The sequence below is a fragment of the Diprion similis genome, chromosome 1 (genome assembly GCF_021155765.1).
Source record: "Diprion similis isolate iyDipSimi1 chromosome 1, iyDipSimi1.1, whole genome shotgun sequence".
Lineage (NCBI taxonomy): Eukaryota > Metazoa > Arthropoda > Insecta > Hymenoptera > Diprionidae > Diprion > Diprion similis.
Window position 1 is genome coordinate 4,594,093 of NC_060105.1, and position 21,629 is coordinate 4,615,721.

The 21,629-nt window shown below is 36.3% G+C and overlaps 1 protein-coding gene across 2 annotated transcripts in view; it reads right to left on the reverse strand.

Annotated features, from left to right (window-relative positions):
* The window catches only part of LOC124408557 (tachykinin-like peptides receptor 86C), a 64,253-nt gene extending 48,465 nt beyond the window's left edge, over positions 1 to 15,788 (reverse strand). For both annotated transcript variants that reach the window (XM_046885569.1, XM_046885578.1), the window contains exon 1: positions 15,492 to 15,788. In XM_046885569.1, coding sequence (XP_046741525.1) covers positions 15,492 to 15,786 — 295 coding nt within the window. In that variant the 5' untranslated portion in view covers positions 15,787 to 15,788. The remainder of the gene's footprint in view (positions 1 to 15,491) is intronic.
* Between the last annotated feature and the right edge of the window lie 5,841 nt (positions 15,789 to 21,629).

A 21,629-nucleotide genomic window follows, 5' to 3' on the forward strand; every position in this document is an offset into this window, starting at 1 on the left:
AAAAAAGAAACAATAAAAGGTCAAAATCTCGGGTCAAAGATGTACTTTCGGATATGTACAACGTAAAATATTCGTGCAATATTCTCTTTGAGTTTTGTTACAATAAAATTTTCCCTTTCGCCTCCATCGCTGTTCCGTTCCGTTACGCTCTGTAAGCTTTCGTGTAATTTGATTCGTAATTAAAATAATCTTCGCGTTTGTTAAATGAGCCAGAAGCTCGAATACACTATACCTTTTGTCGGCCCTCAATGCACAATAAAACACAATGGCGCCTCATTTGGAAGGTGTTTGAATTCCGCCTAGTAAGTGGAGGTTGCAGAGAATCGAATAGCCCGAAATTATACTAGATTACTCACGAATTGCCGAGCTAAGTCACTCTGTCAAAACTGATTATGCCTTACATTTTTCCCTTTTTTTCATACATTTTCGCGCTCTTCACTCAAATTGATGTTGATTCAATTCCCACTGTCGTGGATTAATTAATTAGCGAGTTAAATTTTCGAGCTTTTGAGTCATTGCCAAGTTCATACAGTGAATTATAACTCGAGTTACCCACGAATTGAATAAATTGGCTTGAACTCGGCTTCGTTATTGCACGTACTTACATACTTACTTGGACTATCAAACTAAAGCTGATTATCGTTGATTAAGCATCTTAATTTTAATAATAGGATCGTTACGCAATATCCGCGTATATATCTGATAACCCCCGAGTTTAAATATGGAGGTTCGGTTCACCGATCGTAAATGATCAACGAGCAACGATTAGGAAAGAAAAACCTCCCCGGTTTCCCGGAAACACATATTCGACGTTACAATGGCTAAAATGTAAGAATTCACATCCACCGTGTTGAGGAGGAGCAAAAAAAAATCAAACAAACAAACAACCAAAAAATTGCGTCAACGAGTATACAAGCGTAACAAATTAGGTGATTAAATTTGACGTATCGACTTTCTCGCGGAGCTTGAGTACGGTTTGAAAATTCATCTCGCGTAAAGCGTCGCTGATGTGTACAACGTGTTTTGCTGAGCAATTTTACTCCCGTCTACTTATCACCGTCCCATCGTCGCGATTCATCCCTAAAAAAATTTCAGTCGGTCTAAAATTGCTTCTATAAATATATATTACAAAAAATCACCGTCGTTTTTCGTTCGTTATATATATATATAATGTGCAGTTTATCGGAATATCGTCGAGCCACCAGAGGTCATAAAATTAGAGGCATATGGAAGAAGAAGAAAAAAAAAAATTTTCCACACGATTAAGCATACATCGATATATCAGAGCGAAAACAGCTGAGACCTATGTCGCAATGAGTAATAATAATTCGGTGATAAAGTCTAATAAAGATAAAGAAAAACGTGAGTTTCCGATATTATACATCGCTGGTAACCCGATTATATATACAGTATAAAATTAGCGAAATATGAGCGGAAAGTGTAGGTACACCGGCAGAAAATGATGACTTGAAGCAATTAGCGACGAGTGAAAATCGAGCAGCGAATAGAAAGCGTATAAACAGAGGGTGGTGATTAAATCGTAGAAAATCGAAGCCTACGAATAGATAGATATATATAGTATAGTAAGTATAAGTTACCTATTACAGTTACTGTTATAATTACCAATCGATAAGTGCATCAAAGTTTAACGAAGAGAAATATTCCGTTAGTTTCGCCGAAAGCGAGATATAACCTGAAATACGGAATCCTTCAAGAACTAAGAAAAAGTTGAAAAATAAAATGGAAAAAAAAGAATTATACTCGCGAGCTTTTACGACTTGAAATTCACGCTGAGAATGCTAAATCTGTGCACGTAAGTTACAACCGTATAGTTAATATATATATACAGGTATACGTGGGTACGTATTCTCATTGAAAACTCAGCTCGCGTAGGGATATGGTGGGAGTGCAGCAATTAAAATTACGAGACAACACGTGCTGCGAGGTATGGAGGGATGAAAGGGAAAGCCTTCAGACGTGCATCGTGATCACCAAATGCAGGCAACGACGCAGGCAGCGAAAAATTCCGCCATTTTGTTTAGAGTATTTTTGATTTCGGATTCGTAATCAGCGACCTTGAAAACCCTCCTGTACTTGTTATCTTCGAAATCTGACATCATTTCATCAAGTATGTCCGCCATATTGGTTCCGCCATTTTGCACGAACACAAATACATAATTTTAATTTACACTCCAAACTTTTTCCATCTCTCGCAATAAACAAAATTGCTCTGTCAATCGATTTCCGTATAAAAATAAAAGTGAATTGATTATTTTTATTCTTTATCTCCATTTTTTTCAAAGCAAAAATTCTCCAGGCTTCTGATCATTAAAACGCTCCAATTTTCCCCCGGACAAAAATTAGGATAACACGCGTCTCAAAATTTACAAATCTCAAAGAACTCGCGCGGCTGCTTCGTAGAAGATTACTAATAGCACGTCCCCGTTCCCTAGGGATTGAATTCGGGACTCCTTTGAAGTATGATACGAGTAAGTGTGGCATATAAATAGATGTCGGCTGATTTAGGCGGGAAAAATTTCGGGATCAACAGTGAAAATGGATCAGTTCGCGCTGTCGTCTCACGCCCTTTTACCATCCCATGTCGTGATCATAAATGTCGAAAAACTCCGACCCCCCCCCCCTCCTCCCCCCCCCGCCCCTTTAAAAAAAATATTCAATTTCCCTTCGATAATTAATCAGCTACAGTAGAAACTCGTTCACCGAGTGCTTTTCAATGTAAAAGCGCCGTATCCGTACCTGTAAGCCTGTAACTTATCTGCCGATCAATGAAGTTTAAAGCCGGAGCCGTGTTATATCCGGATTAACTTTTGACCCGCGAAATTTTGTTCCCTGAATTTTAATACACGTCAATGAAACGTTTCTTTCGAAAGTTAAAATTTAGCACTGGCACCGGGTGAGATAATATACTTACCTATTGCTGTGCCAGGTTGAATTTTCCAAGCCTACGTCAGCTGGTTCAAAATTGCACAGGCGTAACAGAATTGTGCCAAAACCGCGTGAATCCAAACGACGTTGAAAATTTTCAGGCTAATATTTCCCCCCCCAATTTTTATGTACACGTTTTCCAAAAGACAGAAAAAAAAAAATTTCTAATTATTCTCCACGTATTCGCTACTTTATTTTTATAACGTCAAGGTGTCGCCGCGTTTGTTTTTAGTTTTTCTTTTTGTTTTTTTCTTTTGGAAAATCATTATTTCCACCCCCAAAATCCAAATCCAAAATATGTGTGAGTGGAGAAGTTTCGTCGAAAGTATTACAACAATAGCGATAATAACAACAACAATAACAGTAGTAACAATGATAATGTTTAAGCTGGAGGTTGGTAAAAAAAAAAAAAAAAAAAAAAGAAAAAAAGATGAAAAGATGAAAAGAAATGTCGAAGAAAAAACGTGACATCTGCGACATTTTTTTTTTCTTCAACTCTTTCGTGACGTCGGGTTGACCGGCGGGCGACATTTCAAGGGTTGCTTTGGCAGGGACCCGCCAAATCCATTCGGTCATATCACCGGCCATTTTACGGAGACAGTACTGACAGACGTCGGTTGATCCCCCGCCAAAAAAGCATTTGTGTAACGACATTGGAAGGCATCATCTTTTATACATATTAACGACGCAACAACAGAAAAGATGTAGCACATTTATACTAAACTCTTTCACCATTCGTCAACGTACGTACATGTGTACATTAGATATTTAAGATTTTGAGGACATCGTTCAAATTCACCCTAAACCTGCACGAATCATAGACACGTTTATAAAAAAATAAAAAAATAAATAAATAAACAATTAAAATCGATCTTCCAATCTTGATGAAATAAGTAACGATTTGTAAAAAAATTGGTGGGCCTCCTGAAATTTTTTAAACAACAAAGGATAAAATTAGGCACCCAAGTTTTTTCTTAAATATGAATTATTCGGTAATAATTTACTCAAGTAATTGCACACCTAGTCTCAATTCGTCAAAGTAAAATAATTATCTAAGCTTGAATTTGTGATTACTTTTTTCTCGAGAAAGTTAGATAATAATTTAACGTAATTGTTCGTACGAAAACTAAACATTTTATTCTAATTTTAGGCATTGTTTTATTAAGGGGCCCACTTTGCCCCACCCTCCCCAGTTTTTTATTTTTTTGAGTGTTTTTTCACATAAGACATTAGCCCGCGTAATGCATGCGTCGATGTATCAAGTACGACGTGCGATAAGGTTCACCTCAGGGATTCATTGTGAGAAATTGCAAACTTTCCGACGAGGCTTCCGGATCGTTTATCATCTTCTCCTCGCGGCCATCCGCAGGTTTCGCGAGAAATCGAACACTCCTAAAGTACGTAGGTACTTGTATACATAAATATAACTTCCGTATGTGCAGACGAGAAATCAAGCATGGGGGTCAAGTTTTCGAGACTGAATCGTTCCGACAAAGTTGGAAAAAGAGTAAATTATTAAACCTTTTCACCCGCCGTTTATTCAATACAGCTGATGTAAATCTAGGAGAATTTTCACTGGGCGACATAAAAGTTATAAGAGACAATTCTCAGCACCGTATTACGTTATAGGAACTTCATTTCACGGTAATTTTCTCAACGCTCTTAAGCTTACACGTATCGCACGTTGTTCTAGGGGATGTAATTAAAGGTAAGTCGTTAAATACTCGGTAACGTCCATCTTCTGGTTGTAGATAAAGAAGCCGCCTTTCGGTATAAATAAATCAGAAAAATTTTTACGTACTCTAGGTGTAAGTAGCTAATTTTTTTACGCCATGGGAATTCGATCGGTTTTTAGGTTTATCAAAAATTTTCCGGGTTATCGCGATCGGAATCTCCCGGAGGTTAGTTTGTAGTCCTTTTCATTTTCACCGCCCTACAGCTCAGCTTTTTTCACTTTTCATATACTAAACGAATAAGGCTATTAATCAAGAGGGGAGAAACTGAAGGTTTTACAAAAACAAACTGCGGTTTAGACAAGGGTTCACTGTTAGTCTTGAATAAAAAAGCGATTCTAACTAATCAATCGAAAAACACTTATGAGAAAATTAAAATTTTTCTCATCGCCTTAAATTCAAGTTCTTTTCTGCATATTAGTTTACGCGATGAATTTTTTTTTTTTGTCTACGCAGCTTAATCGCCGCTCTGTTATCCTAACATTTACTTTCGTATCGTGTCTATAACCCCTGAATTAATCGGTGAAAAAAATAATTCATAGAACCAAACAAATATTTTATTGCTCGAGATAAATTTTACATTATCTCACGAAATCTTTCGTTGTTTCAAAAACATCGTTAATTCCATCAAATCTTTGGTTTCTTCAACGCGAAATTATTTGCGACAGTAAAATAATTTTTTTTATCCTTTATCCCGCAAAGAAATATTTCGAAGAACCGACAATTCTTTTTTTCAGTGAACCGGAAGGATTATTTTCGATTCAGTTAACATTCGTTCTCGATTGACAGAGAACGCATCTCGAGATTTTCCGCCTCGTAGATTTTGCACGATTCTTGGTCTACACGTGACACATTCGTTAAACCGAAAATAGTGTTTTATTTGAGCGATAAATCGGAAGTTGAATTACGAAAAAATAAGCTATAATTGATTTGATTCGTTGATCGTAGCAGAATAGTTTAAAGAGGAAAATAATATCTGTGCAATTTCACTGATGTTTCAACAAGGGTTGAAACGAAAATAATTTAAACAAAGAGAAATAAAATTTAAAAGAAAAAATCATTTCACTCGATTTTCTTCAAATCGTAAATGAAATAAAGAACAAACATTTTCTTTTCAACTTCAAATCATTCTCAATGTTAAACATCCGTTTTTGTACGGAATCACACAATGGAATTTTTGAGTTCCGGTCATTGTTCTAGCCTTTGGATGTAAACGCCCTTAAAAGGCTGAAACAATAAAAAAACTCAACAATTCCATTGCTTGATTCCGAACAAAAGTGGATATTTAACATTGAGAATTACTTCCAACTCAAGTGAAAATCATTTGTTTAAAATATTTAAACGACAAGAGAAATAGAATAATAACATTAAGAATAAAACTTCTTGTTCAAAATACTGATTCATTATTTTCACAACTTCCGATTACCTTAATTTACAACTTTTTGCTATTAATTTTTACTAAAAACTATTTTTTACTATTAATATGTTCAATGAAACATTGTATAAGACATTAAAAGTAATATTTGAAGTCTTAGGTAACAAAAAAAAAATAGATTTCGTCAATTTTTAAAATTCAAAAAAAAAAAACAATAGAAAGAATCGTTTACCCACGATGAAACCAGTCTTAAAAAATTTATGGAATAGACAGTGATATTTTCTTAATAATAAAAGAGCAAAAAAAAATTCGATCGACAAACTCAAGTTTAAGAAAAAAACTATTTTATTGTTAGAATAAAAAAAATTTTAATAAAAACGTTTTTAATATTTCTTTTACACAACATTTTCAAAAAGTACATTCAAAAACGCACAATTATAAAAAAAGGAACAGTGAAATTGATATATTTTTTAAAAAGTTACATAAGCATGTAAAAAAAAAAAAAAAAAAAAAAAAAAAAAAAAAAAAAAAAAAAAAAAAAAAAAAACTATTAAAATGTCTGTAAATTCATATCTCATGAACGGTTGGACAGCAAAATTTGAAAAAAAATCATAGAACCTTGTCCAACAGAATGTGAAAAAAAAAACCCACCAAACTTTCGCCAATTAAAAAATATCAACTTTCAGAGTTACAACATATGTTGAGTTGGCATGGAATGCCCCGTATATTCATACATCTAATTCCAAGCTAAGGAAGAACCGCAAGGCTTTATCCTCTTATCCGTATATGACTTGCCTCACGTAGTAAAGATTTAATCCCCTCGCAGATTCAAGAAGCCCGATATAGAACGGTGAAAAGTTTCCGAGCCCGCGAGACATTCAAGAGTTATAAAAAAAGACGTACCTACCTAAGTTGACTCGACTTTTGTAAATACGTCGTGACTCGGCGGCACTTTGCCGGCCCTCAGCGTCCGGCGATAACCCGAACCTCTTCCTCGGGCACATTCACGAATTACGGTCGTGGGGTCGCAGGCCATCGCAAAACGACGTGCGGCTATCGCCTAGGAGACACTCGCGTCTGCGATTTGAAAAATGTCGAAGCCCAGGGTGTGTAATAAGCGATAGAGGGGATGATATAGGTGCCTATATGCCGTGTTACCCCCCCCCCCCCCCCCCCCCACGACCCTTATATACTCTCGGGTTTCAACTATCAATCGAGATCATAAGGATCTCTGTCATCGTCGAGTTGGACAAACGACATGATTTTCGAATATAAAAAATACGAGTAATTTAATCCGGAGGGTAGTTTAGACGAGGAATCATAACGTTAACGTTATTAGAAATGATTTAAGATTACGGAAGTCTCTTTGTAATCTTGAGAAGTTATCTAGTCGAAGTAAAATTATTTGTCAAGTAATCTTTCGCGATTACTCTGTAAAATATGTAAGTATATGTATATATAATCATGGTGTAAATTTTTGCTGCTACGAACCACCCCTCGATATAATCTTTGAAAAAATTTTTCGTTGTATACCTACGTCAGAGCGGAGATTGAATAAAATCGGATTATTCACAGATGATTCATGCGATATCTTCCGGTTATCATATCTCTAAGAGCTTGAGCTTGATTCGGTTTGAAGAACGAGAGAATAGGAGCAGACAGATAATTTATAAAGTTTCTAGAGAACGCGTCCGGAATTCTTAAGTAGCTGCGAAAGCATTCCAACCAATTTCGGATTGCTTTTTGTCGCCGGTCGACGACGTGGCTCGCCATTTTCTATTTCTTTGATCATTGAACCAGCCCTAAGGGAACGCTTCGAAAAAAGTTTGCAATTTGAATCGCAGTTGTCTAGCAGTGATCGATGAATTTCGTATTATTTTTTCATCTTTGGAGGGCAAAGTTTTTCAAGATCGCATCTGTCACTTTCAGCTGCACCTCCTCGAACCAAAATGGAGTAAATTATTGCTAAGCCTATTGTCTGAAAATTTTTATTTTTCTTTTTTCTTTTTTGAAAATCTCATTTGCACAGAAAATATAATCGCAGGTCGACTATTGAATAAAGCAAAAACTGATATTTCGTGCGATTCAAATTAGTATTGTATTCGTTTTCCGCCTGTTTCTTCCTTAATTTTCCTTCCCAGTATCTGTTTCTCACAAAAATTGAATTTCCTATGTATACCAAGTTTGCGATAGTCGAAAAACCGAGAAAAAAATTATCACCCTAAACACTGCGAAAACCGTTTCTACCTCGTGATTTCTCTCCTATTTTATACCTACATATATACATACACTTATCTCGATATTATATCCATCGACCAAATATATCAAAAAAATTGAGATTGGCAGAATTGAATTCAGTCGAAAGACAAATAATCTCTGCAAACAAATAATTTCGTGAACTTCAATACACCGAATACGTTATAAGGTAAATTCGAGGCAATGTGGAGATCAGAATTCGCTCGCGAAGATCGTGTGTGTAAACGTATCTACATCAGGTATTTCAATATCTCATTTCCTCCTCGTCATCATCGATCTCATATATTTTAAATCTGGGAACAAGAAATCGCAGTGAAATCCCCTCCCCCTTTCCCCCGCCACCCCCTTTTTTCGCGTATAATCGAAGTAAATTTGCGATTTTATCAAAGTTCTTTCCTCTCTCTGTGAAGAAAACGCGAACGAAATGCGTGATATGCTTACCTACCAACCTACCAACCTACCCACCTACCGACCCAATCGAGCCCAGCTGAAAGCAGATGAAAACTTGAACCTTAAACAATAACGTGATTCGAGGAAGGATGGGAGGGGGAGGAATCCGGATGAAGATTCGAGGCTGCAAATAACGCCGGCAAATGAGTCGGATCGGGTATAGATACATGTGTGTGTGTGTGTTTTTCTGGTATATATGTATACGTATACGTGGATGGAGAAGGTATGCGAAGGGAGAAGAAGCTGCGTCTTCTTATAATCTCGACGAGTGCCGGCACAGAAAAAATGTACTTCCTTACTGCGTAGCAGGTGGAAAACTAAGCGAAGCACTGATCGGGAAATTGGCAAGTTGTCGATAAAATGGCGATGAAGGGGGGGGGGGGGGGGGGGGGGGAGTGTCGTGAGGATAATGGGGCGATCGACGTGTACGAAGCTTTCTCAATTGTCGGCTAAATCCCGTCGATATAAAACGTCGACGAATCGGTATAATTCCATTGTGCGCGAAAATTTCTACAATCCATCACGTACGATCTGAAATCTGTAGAGACGAGTAAACGGAAATGGCTTTACACCGAGTTTACCTATATAATCCGATATATACAAGCAGAAGAAAACAATGAGAGTAGTGATAATAATAATGATAATAGACGAAATATCTTATGGGATATAATAAAGGCGCAAAAAGGTCTTTGGTTTCCTCTGTTGAGACGACCGCAGGATTAGAAATATAAGGGAGGAGATAATCTTTCAATTAAATTCCAGAGTCTAGCCTGGCAGAAAACAAGGGGAATTAAGGCTGAATGGTTGAGTGTTCGAGATGCGAAATGGGGAGAATGCGGGAATCGCTGAGGAGCTCGGCAGCGATTTTATATCGGTTAAAAGGATCTCTCTCTCTACACCTTTCTATTAAACTGTATAATGACCTCTCAGCGGAGTGACGAGGGTACGATAAGAATAATTCCCTGCGAATGAACCTACCCTGTATAGTGTAATTACATACGCAACACGAGAGAGAAAAAGGGGTGAACAGTTGTAAAAAAAAAAAAGAAAGAGAAAGTGAAACGTGTATAGGTAAAGATACGGCATAAACGGCGAGTAAATTCGCGGTAGCGATCTATACGCATTTGCAAAACAGTAAAGGTAAACAAATTCGGTTGATATTGGATATATACGGGGAAGTTATTTACCCTGTCGTCGTTAGAGTTCTGCTTTGAGGGGTGGAATTTGAGAAAGGTATTATTCCGAATAATACTTTATGCCATTATATATTTACACACAGAGTTGATCAAAGAGGGATGATATTGTATGACGTATGTGACGTATTGATATTTGCAAAATCGGGAGAACACAGATTCCGCCAATTTTCCAATAACTTTTTTCGACGCAAAACCAATCGAGGGTTGTGATATGGACATGGAGAAAAATTAATAATAAAAAGACAATTTCGAGTATCTCCGGGTTAGAAAGTTGCGCGATTTTAATTTTCAGCTTCTCTGACTCTACAGAAAAGAATCCTGATTTATCGTAATACGAGTACGAAAAACTTTTGATAGAAAATTCTTGATGCGAAAAATTTAAGAAAATTGTGAAAAGAAAGGGCTTCTTTTGTTCAGACACGATTCTGACAAAATAATATTTTTGTAACATAAAAAAAAAAACCAGCTCTTATTCACTTTCAAACAAGTTAAAGATACACATGAAATTTAAAAATGATTAATTACGACGGACTTGAAACTTTACGTGAAACGAGTAATTATCCTCAAGATATAAGTCAAAGAATCGAATTAAATTCGAAAAACTTCAAGCTTCCTTACATTAGCCAGCCAGTGATTCATTTTACTAATTAAAAAAACGGTGAATATTCCATAGAATTTCTAAGTTTTTCCTATTCCATAAAACTGACGAATCAATGTACCTCTTGAAAATTTAAAAGTTTAACAAATAAAGGAAATGCATAAAGAGATGATCTCGAAAAAATTTTCAAATCTTTGAAGCTACAAGATATTGCAAACGCAGTTGAGAAAGTGAAGAAATTTCATATGACCGGTATTTGGTTTGATTTTCTGCACAAAGAAACGTTACAGACAAAACTTATTTTCCTCGTTACCACTGCGACGAAACTACAACGAAGTATAAAATCAAGTTTCGTCTACTACTCAGAATCAGATTCGCGATGCTAATTGCCGAATATCTTCATCGGATATTTTCCAGTGATATTCCGACTATCTCGAGACGATATCGTTACGCTCCTCTCAGGTGAATAGTTCCGGGAGTTCGCATTAAAATTCGCGATAAGCATATTCGGTATACGAGGCGAGTCTTATATAAAATTACACCTGACGTGAGGTAAGGAAAAGCGATAAATTGACGTGGAAATGTTCGTTCAGCCATCCCGAAAAAACGCAGTCTTGCTATTTTCGCGAAGCGTTATCTTTTCTTTCTTCTTTTTTTTTTTTTTTCTTTTATTCCAAGCTTACGGCAGATTAGATTCGAAACGAGGAATTCCAATCGATTCCCAATTCAATATTGGATTTATTTACAATTAACTTGAAACTTTTCTACTGAATTTTCTCGCGAAATAACAACGCACAGTTTTTCCTTGCAGAATTATTTACTGGGTCTATTCCAGTTGCGGTTTCCCGGGATTTTACCTTGAAATTCACTTCCACCCAATTATTTGGTTATCACGGATCCCCAGATGGTACATAGTTTCATACACCGAACAAGGCAAGCCTCGAGAAAATTAAGTTTATAAGTTTAGCTTCTGTATTATAACGCGCCTCGTGTGCACCGCAAATTCACCTCCTAATACGCCAGTAATAATAAATAAAGGGTTGAATAACTTATGTATTTCCGTGGTAACGGGTGAGTAAAATATTACATTTAAGTAGATACAATATAGTTCGACTTGAATCACTTCTGATTACCGGTTTTGTCGGAAAACGTATAAAATGACGAGTGAAAATATTGATTAATTTATTCTACTGCAAGCTTGAATGTTATAAAAAAGCAGAGGAAAAAGTCGAGATCATACTTGAACGTTTAATATTTAAACCGATTCACAATTTACATTTATTTTGTATAACAAAAGAGAAAAAGTTCAAACAATTTCACACGTTCAAACTTTTCCGCGAAATAAATTCTCTGCGATGTTTTACGTATATATATATACATATAAATATATAACTGTATTATACATGCATATATGTATATATATATAAACCGCGCACTCGCAAATTTCATAGTTATTATCTGTCTCGCACGGCCGATGGGCGTGTGAAATATATATATCTCAGGTGAGAAAAAATGGTGGTGATTCCTTTTTTTTACTATACTCGGGGAAAGAAAAAAAAACCTCCACATTCAAAAAGGAAAGAAAGAACGAAAGAAAGGTAATCGAAAAAAATTCACACGGATGCATCGTGATTGATAGCAATAATCACAATAATAACAAAAATTTGTGATACTCTGTAATATACATATATATATATGTCTTAAATACAATCTATAGGGTTGATTTTATTTACCGAGTGGATCCAAAAACGATATATTTATATTCTCGTCGCTCTCGAATACGATCAGCATTTTTATTCAAATTTCCGGCTGAATGTTCGAGGAGAATATTTTCTACCTGTAGGTACTGTCTAGCTAGGAGTTGAACCCACCAGCGAGATGATCAAATTCCCTCATACCAATCCCAATCAGTTTTTATACTCGACGGAACATCTCGTCCGACAGATTTAGCTGTGAGTATAATTTGCAAAATACTCGAAGTTTATACGCGCGTTATTACACCACCGAATCTGGCACGAAACAAGAAGTCGAGGAAACATTTTGCAGCCAGAAGGCGTGCAAATCCGGAGTTACAACATGAACAACATCCGAACACCACGCCCGGAGGTATTTCATGGTGCATGGAAGGAACGAGGCGTATAATTCTCCCGCGCAAAATACTGCAGGAAGAAAATAGCCGCAGCTAAAAACGAGTGAAATTTTTGCGTAAATTCAAGTCACGGAACGGCTTCTATTTCATGTTGCAAGACTAGAAAGTAGGAAATTTATCTTAAATCTAAATTCCGTAAATTCCAATGTTCGGCTTATATATTATATATATATATATATATATATATATATATATTAGGGTGGCGCAAAAAAACCGACTTTTTTTATTTTTTCTTGAGTCTCGTGTGGCAAAATGTTAGTTTTTGATTTTTTAAGATCCCACTCCAAAGGACAGCTCAAAAAAAAAATTTTAGGAGGTCGCTCCAAACTTTTTAAAATGTCAAAAATCGTCAAAAAATTAAATTAAAAAAATTGTATTTTCAGTATTTTGTTTGATTTTTAATTCATGTCATCGTGTATTGTTATCGATTCTTTCTTACTAAATTGAAGAAAAAAAATTTATGAAATTTTAATCTGAATATTAAAAGGTCGCTCGAAAAGATCTAAAGAAATGCACCAAAAAATTGAAAAAAAATTATGAGTGACCTTTCAAAATTCAAATTTTCATCCGAAACTTTCGGAAACTTATTTTTTTTTTGTCTATATAATTATACCGTTACGAGAAAAAAAATTAAAAAAAAAAAAAAATTGATTTTTGACGATTTCTGACGTTTTAAAAAATGTAGAGCGACCTCTTAAAAATTTTTTTTTGAACTGCCCTTTGGGGTGGGCTCTTAAAACATCGAAAACTAATATTTTATCACACGAGACTCAAAAAAAAAAATAGTCGGTTTTTTTGCGTCACCCTAATACATATATAATATATATAGGTATATCGCTTGCTCTTTCGCTCAAGGAAATCTCGTCTGATATATGTATTCGTATAACAAGGATATTTTCCAAGGAGAATTTGCTGCGCCATTTTCAGCCCTCAAATTACGTTACATACATACAAACCGCGAAGGTAGGTATATTTTATTCACCGGAAGTTGTAGCCGTGCTTTCAAGGCTTGTTTATAATTACACCCTGCATTGTGACTTTCGTTAACGACTCTACCCTACGACGCACCTCTTTCGGTTAGAATGCGACACACACTATCGTCTGTGTACGTCCAAAATAACATCCCTGTTTACGGTCACGTCGGAACACAAAGCTTCGTCGCGGAATAGCTGACAATGAGTGTGATTTGCACTCGGAGAACTCGTTGAAAAAAAGAGAAACATTAAATTGAGAGAATAAGACGTCGTGCAAATTAATTATATACGAATTATTAAATAATAATGAAACATAACATAATACTGACGTAAATAAGTTTAAAGATATTTTGCTTAATATGAAAATACTGATATCGCTGTGAGTTTACTACCGAAGAAACAGATTTTTGAGAAATTGGAGAAAATGAAAGTTAGTTATCCAAACGGGAAAATAATTATATGGTTTCGGCCGAGTGGGAATCGACGAATCTCATGGGTCCGTGTAACCGGAGAAGGAAAAGAAAAGGAGAAATTCGTTGAATTAATGAAATGCACCGCGGCCACAAATCCAATTAAGTCTCCGTTCTGTTAACACCTCCCTTGAGAGACATCGATCGTAGAAAATTATACACTTTTCTTCCCTTTATAAGGGTGATTCGTACAAGGTATTATTGTTCACTTTGTGTGAATATTCGAGCGACGAGCATCAAGCGTAGAATTCTGTGACGTAATTTCGTCAAATCCCGAGTCTGTTTGCCAAACGAAACCCTTGACTCGAATATAAAGTCGCAATTTAACATTTTCCGAAAAATATCTATAAAGAAATTGGAAAAACAGAACAAAACACGCCGAGTTAACGTATACAGACTTCGTCCCGATTCTCGTTATATTCCATCCTTTTCTTATTTTTCGTTTCACAACGTAAATTGCATCACAGCTGGTGAACTACGAACAATTGGTTTCGTTTGAATAAAAATCAGCTTTTTTGTGCAGAAAAATTCTCGCCTGCAGTGTAGAGCAATCAAGTGTCAACGAACAATTGATTCTTTTAACCTGCACCCGAGTCGGGTTGAAATATGTTTTAATTGAAATTCTGAATTATGCACGTTATTCTGCATAGAACAAAAGCGTCGTTTCCACAGGCAAGGACAAAGTCGAGGTTGAGTCGTATAATTTAAAAGGAATTGCAATGCAATGTAGGATCAGAGAATTAATTACCTGCCTGTTACATTTCAACGGTAAAATTAAAACGATGAATTGAATATTAATCGTTAATTTATAGACAGAATTATTATTATTTTTTATTTTTTTCCAACGTGTATAATAACGATTTTATAAAAAACCGATAGTAAGAAAATTGAAATTTTGCTGGTTTACTTTTTAATTTTATGCCTATCCCCGTTGTCGTTGTAATAATAATAATAATAATAATAAGTTGAAATTGAATAAAATTCTAATCCATTTTTGAGTGATTATATAAAGAAAATTAGAATTTCCAAAGAAATAACAATACCTAATGAGAAAAGTTGATGCCTACATATACACTTATAAATTACAAACTCTGTAAAGAGTTGGGATCAGTTACGCGTGCATAAATCGAAGAGAGTATAATGGGTGGTGTTTAACTTATCGGTTTAGGGAAGGAACGCGGTGTTAAAGCAATTAACCTGGCGGGGTTTCAACTCTGGAGCCGGGATAATTGAATTACACGAAAGTCGGGCGATTAAAAGGTGAACAATCAGAGTATATATCGATCGAGGAACTGGTATACATTAATAAACATATTAATATAGATATTATCGTTATTTACTCACCAAGAACTATCCACATGACGATCGCATTTCCGCCGATAGCTACTAGCAGCATAGCCGTGAATACGAGAGCCCAAGAGAGTTTTTCCCACCATGGTAAATCGTAGGGTTTTGGCTGACCAGGAAACAGACAGACGGACAACTTGTCGCGAAGCTGTTCCCTCACTATGGAACCGGAAAGCGCTTCCTCAAGAGCGTTCAAAAGATCACTTCTGTTCAGTTCACGCACCGTTGATAAATCCTGCCTGAGCACCACAGCACTGCAGTTGTACAACCTTTCCGTATCCACATTCTTCATGATTTCCTTTCACACCGACGCGACCGCGGGTTTTAGTTGTACAGTAATTAATTAATTAATCAATCAATTAATCAATCACCGATAGTCGAGCTTCAAGTCGCCCGATCTCATCGTTGAGCCGTGTGATCTGAATATGAAAAAGAAAGAACAAAAACAAAAAATTAAAGCACAGTTACTCCGAAGGAATAACGAAGAGGAAACAAAGAACTTTATTTTTATGCGTAAAAAAGAAACTCTAGTTTTATGGTGTCAATCGATCAGAGTTCTTATTTTCGCTTTAACTATCAGAGCGAAAACTATATATCGGCAAAGTTTATCCCTGAAATGATTATTCTCCAACATATTATTACTTCCTTAAGCATCCGTCGTCGCCCCGTTTTCATATGTATTTATGCGTACATGTATACGCATGACTTATGTTCGTCAAAAGTAATATTCACACCGCACGAGCAGCAGGTGTGGAGGAAAATAATTTCCCCTCCGTATGTGAAATGGCGGAGTTTTATTAAAACGGTGAATAAAATGCCTCCCTCGAATTGCCGAGAGCGACGACTAAGTATATATACTGCCTACAAACTAGGCAAATTTCTCTCCCCGCAGATCCGAAGCACCGTACGCCAGACTAGCTTCGAAGACACTGACCGAGTCTCAGTCGCTATGAAGTTCCCTCGGAGCTGCGTGCGCAACGCAAACATGCGGCTCATCATCCCGACGACTCGTACTACTTGCCAATTACACCCAAAGATCCATGAATGGAACGATGCGACGTCACTTGTGTCTTGCTGACTGGAAGTACGGCCAGCAGGACAGAACGTCTGACAAATTGCGGATCTTTGGGCAAACGAATCGGCGAATAATTGCGATGCTTGATGAGCCAATGTAACCGGAAATATATATATATAGTATACAAAGAAGAAACTTACGGCATGGATTGTAGCTGAAACTGGCGCGATTAATTTCCAGTTAAATCGGTAAATTAACAAAAGCAATACATGCAAATTTAGAAGATAAATGTAGAAAATAATAGATCAAAAGAAAAATTTATCTTGCTTATTATTATTATTTTTATTCGATTAATCGTACCTAAAATAGGATAAAGAAAACGCAAAAGGGACAAATGTCTGAATGACGTTTTTGTTGCGAGTTCTATTTTGTTTAGGATTATGTACTATAATTTTTTTGTGTAAATAAATGAAATTGAGAAAAAATTGTAACGCCTCCCGGTTTGTTTTTTTTTTTTTGCTTCTCTTTTCACCTCCAATATGCTGACTTGACTGACCCTTGTTTTATTCAAGTTCTTTTTTTCGCATGCAGTTTTGTGGATCGTTATCAGCTGTCGAAGCTAGAGCCGTTGTGTTGTAATATGCCTCCATGACATGAAGGCTGATGGACGTTTAAGGTGTATAATTCACATTTAACTGATGTATTATTGAAGGTGTGGCTGATATCAGGTCTGCGACGTGTTGTATATACCCACCGTGGACTAGTATTATACATGAGGTATTCCATCGCAAGTCGACCCTCGCCATCGGCGATTTTTTTTCATTTTTTATTTCAAGTATCGTGTAGCGTGTAGGAAAAGAACATTTTTAACCGAATCTGATATTTTTGGGACCAAGGGTTCGTTTTTTATGCCGTTCTCAAAAACACGAGAACTCAATTTTTGAACGAATAGCTCTAATCGATTGGCCTTAAATTTTTCTCGTCAATTTTTTTTTGAAAAAAGAAATTTTTTTAACGCAGATGGAAGTTGGAAAGATTTTGGTTTAGAAGCTTCAGGCGAAACAAGTAATTTAAAAGTGAGTAGAGACGGATTAAATATAGATTTAAAAAATACAAATTTATGTATTATTCATTTTTTCTCACTTTTTAATTACTTGTCTCGCCTGTAGTCTCTGAACCAAAAGCTCGCCCACTTGCATCTTGGTCTCAAAATTTTCGTTTTCTAACAAAGAATTCATGATAAACATTCGAAGCCAATCGCTTCGGACTATTCATTCAAAAATTGGGTTTTCGTGTTTTTGGGAGCAGTAAAAATGAAACCCGTGGTCCGCAAAATATAAAACCCGGTAAAAGATGTTTCCTTTTTTCTACACTCTATACCATACTTGGAGATAAAAAAAAATATCCGATTGTGAGGGTCATACTTAGGTCGGTTTGGCGTGGAATGCCTCATATATTCATAGCCATTTTCCGTGGCGAACTGTATTAGCCTGCTATTTCTGCTGATTAGAATTCTGGCGATGGAAACGCCGCGTGCAAAGGTATACTGACCAGCGATTTGCGTATTCTCCAAGGTAAGGATAAGGAAAGGTAAGTAATGAAAAAGAATTAAGTTGACAATGAGAATAATGTCACAGGCACGAATCGCAGTAATACTGTGGGTTTTTTGCTTCCCTTTTCAAATGGACTAAATTATGAACGGTTGCTTTAAGCAAAAATTCTTATTAGACGGTTAGGACGGGAGAAAAAATGCTGTGAAAAAATTTTTATGAAATTGAAAAATTAAGGAGTAATCATGACTTGTTTCAGTTTTATATTAACACAACGTCGACGTGTAAACGGGAAAACAGTAAAGGGTCAAATCAACGCTGCAAAGTTAAAAAAATAATGTTACGCGGGGATAATTGAGGAAAATTTTTTCCGCCTCCGAGAAAAAAATACTCATTTTTGACGTTGTGAAATAATGCGAATTCGTGAAATTGCTAAATCAGCTAAGAAAATTCTTGGAAGATCGACAAGCCAACCAGAAACACTATTATTTAGCACAATGAATTAATTATCGTTCGCCAAATAATTCCTGTGGGATGTGATATTAAGCTGAAGGAAGCCGAGGAAAAGTAAAAATAAATGCACGACAAGGATGGTAAACGGAACAAATCTTTTTGCCGAGTTTGTCTCACAGACGACGTTCACTTAACTGATCTGAAAGTTATTAGCGCCTTAACGAGGTCCTAATGAGGAGAAGAAAAAGCGTTGAAACAATATCAAAGGAACGGAGGATTCGTCTTATTACCAGATTCCGAGATGAGAAAAATACGAGATCATCCTTCGCGAAGCGAAATCCGTATTGTAATGTACCCAAGTTTTTTTCATGCGAATATATTTCAGAAAGACAAAGCAGACGGACGATCAATCGTCTGGATTCTTAAGAATGAGCAAAAATAATTGATTTTCGATTAAATCGATAATTTTTTCAAGATTAATCAAGTACGATCGATTATTTTTCAAACTCGATTACTTTTGCTCACAATCGGTTCTTGTTTTTTACTCCCTCGTGAACGATGCAATAGAACATCGATTTATGTGATTAAATGAATATATAACTATAAGTTGTCAAAAAACTTGAAATTTTGGTTTCAAAGGCACTGCTTAAAAAAAAATCAAGTGATCGATTGATCGATTAATTTTTACCAACTCAACGATTCGTCTTGTATTATTTTTTGGATCCGATTACTCGATGCATCGATTATTTTTAGCTCAGTGGGCGTAGCTCGAGTGTATTCGAGACTGCAGCTGCGATTTAGCGTTAAATCAAGGGGAGGCATTAACCTGACGCAGTTTCTCTGGATCGCTATAAACAGCGAAATTTAATCAAGCCCTCGACAGAGTTTAAATTCTCTTCCCCGTGGTGTTTCGTTATAAAAGCTGCACGATATAGGCGAAAGTTAGCACTCGCAGGAGACAGGAAATAATCGTCGACACGTTGGAACGATATCGTGTCTGCTGATACGATTTCAGCCACAGAGAATTGTTCTAGCATTTATATAGCGGGAAATTCTACCCACGAGACTAACAATAAGCGTCCGCTGACTGTTTATATCCGACTGCGAAATGAGCTCGGGGAATTACGAAAGGGTTAGAAATGCGAACTGCCACGACCACGACCTATGACTTCGTCCTGACCTCACTTAAGGCTTCATTAGAGTTTATTTTCAACTCGCCTCGAGAGTTTGCGTGGCGCAGAAAATGCCGGACGATTTTCCGTTACTTTTTTTACTTTTCCTCCTCCTCCTCCTCCTCCTCCTCCTCCTCCACCTCCTTTTATCAAAGAACTGCGTAGGTGTACGCAATGCGGGTTAAAAATTATTCTCTCAAGAATTTTCACTATGCTCGACGCGACGGCAGAAAACCCGAAGCTCAGGATGACTTTCCCTGAAACTCCTGAAATTCGTTACATTTTTCGACATAAATTGCCATTACCCAGACCTTAGACCTTATCCCTTAAACTTCCCTTACCTCACCTCACTTTCGTTTCATTAGGTTTTATTTCAAACTCGCACCCTGCTCGTACTTTTGTCTAAATTATAGGCTTTTAACTCCTTGCCGGAAAATTACGTCTGACTGTGTTTCCGATTTTGTACTTGAAATGACTCGAAATCTCAGGCGAATATGTGATTTATGTTAATTAAGGTAACTGTATTCTAATACTATCTCGATATCGACGAGTATCTCGCCAACTTTCGGACAATTAACAGAGAAGTTAAATTATCCATTCGTACTCACCGGCGTTTTTATTATTATTGTACAAATAACTCAACTTTCGATTAATAATAATATACGAATATACGATGTACAGTATGTCGAACTCGCGTGGATGTTGTACACACATTTTCTTTATCGAATAAACAGTGAATGCAAAAATAAATTACCAAGCTACGAGTAAAGAAAAACAAACTAAAAAAAAAACTCAGCTCAGCTGAAATTTCAGTGGAACTATTTCAGAAAAGGGGATCAAAAATCAAAGCCACATGTTTCGAATCTCAATTCAATCCGATGGTATCGTAACTTTTTTGCTTGACGCTGCTTAAAATCAGAAACTCTTTAGGGCTTCAGTTGCTTTGAGTTGCCATCGATTATACGGGCTCGAAGACTCTTCCACAATTTAATTTTTTAACCGCAGATTGAGGAAAAGAAACGGAAGAATTTTACGGTAACTCGTCGTACTTGTATACCTAAAACTAATTTTTACTTTCAACTGTGCAATAGCTGTTATAAATTCTGGGTAAAATATAAAATTCTATAAATATCAATTGCCTCGCGTGAAATATTATATCTTCTGCATTAGAGGAATAAGCGTTATTTAGTAGAATAAAATTGAAAAAAAATGAAAGGCAAACAATATGTTTACGTTCAGTATTAAAGTTTTATACTCTCGTAGCCCTTGAGGGGATGAAACAAGGATTTGAGGCCTTCCGTTTTCCGCTTTAATATCCGATCAGAGAAACGAGATTTTATCCATGTCCTCTGAGCCGACCGCATGAAAGTACCACAAGAGAGATTTCACCAGTTCCAGGTCTCGAAGAGCAGTGGATTACTCACCTCCAAAGGGGCGTAATACGTTCAACGGCTTAGTGATGATTGACAATAGAGCAATTAACTTGTACGTAATGGGAAATAGATTCACATTCGCTACCAGGAAGATGCTTGAAAAAGACCCTTGTGCAAATAGATACTGAAATAAATATTTTACAAAGTATAACAGACATTAATCAATTCTTCAACACCATCACAAATTTTTTTCTCTATGCAGAAACTGTTGGAACTCAGAAAAAAACGACAAAGTCTGTTTTGTTCCTAACATTTCCTGAGTAGATTTCATATTACAGTTATAATAGCATCATATTTTGTACAATTTTTTTTTTCTTTAACTGAGTAACTGTTAAGATACCTAATTACTTTAAGTGTCGCACATAAGTACCAAGCTTAAGTTGAATGAAAAATGTAAACGCGGCTTGAGGGCGCTAGCTGCTCCTGCTGCGTCTTCCGGTACAAAGAAACAGAAATCAGTCAGCTAGCAAGTATGGTGAAATTTTCAAAGAAAGTGTATCCAATATAATCCT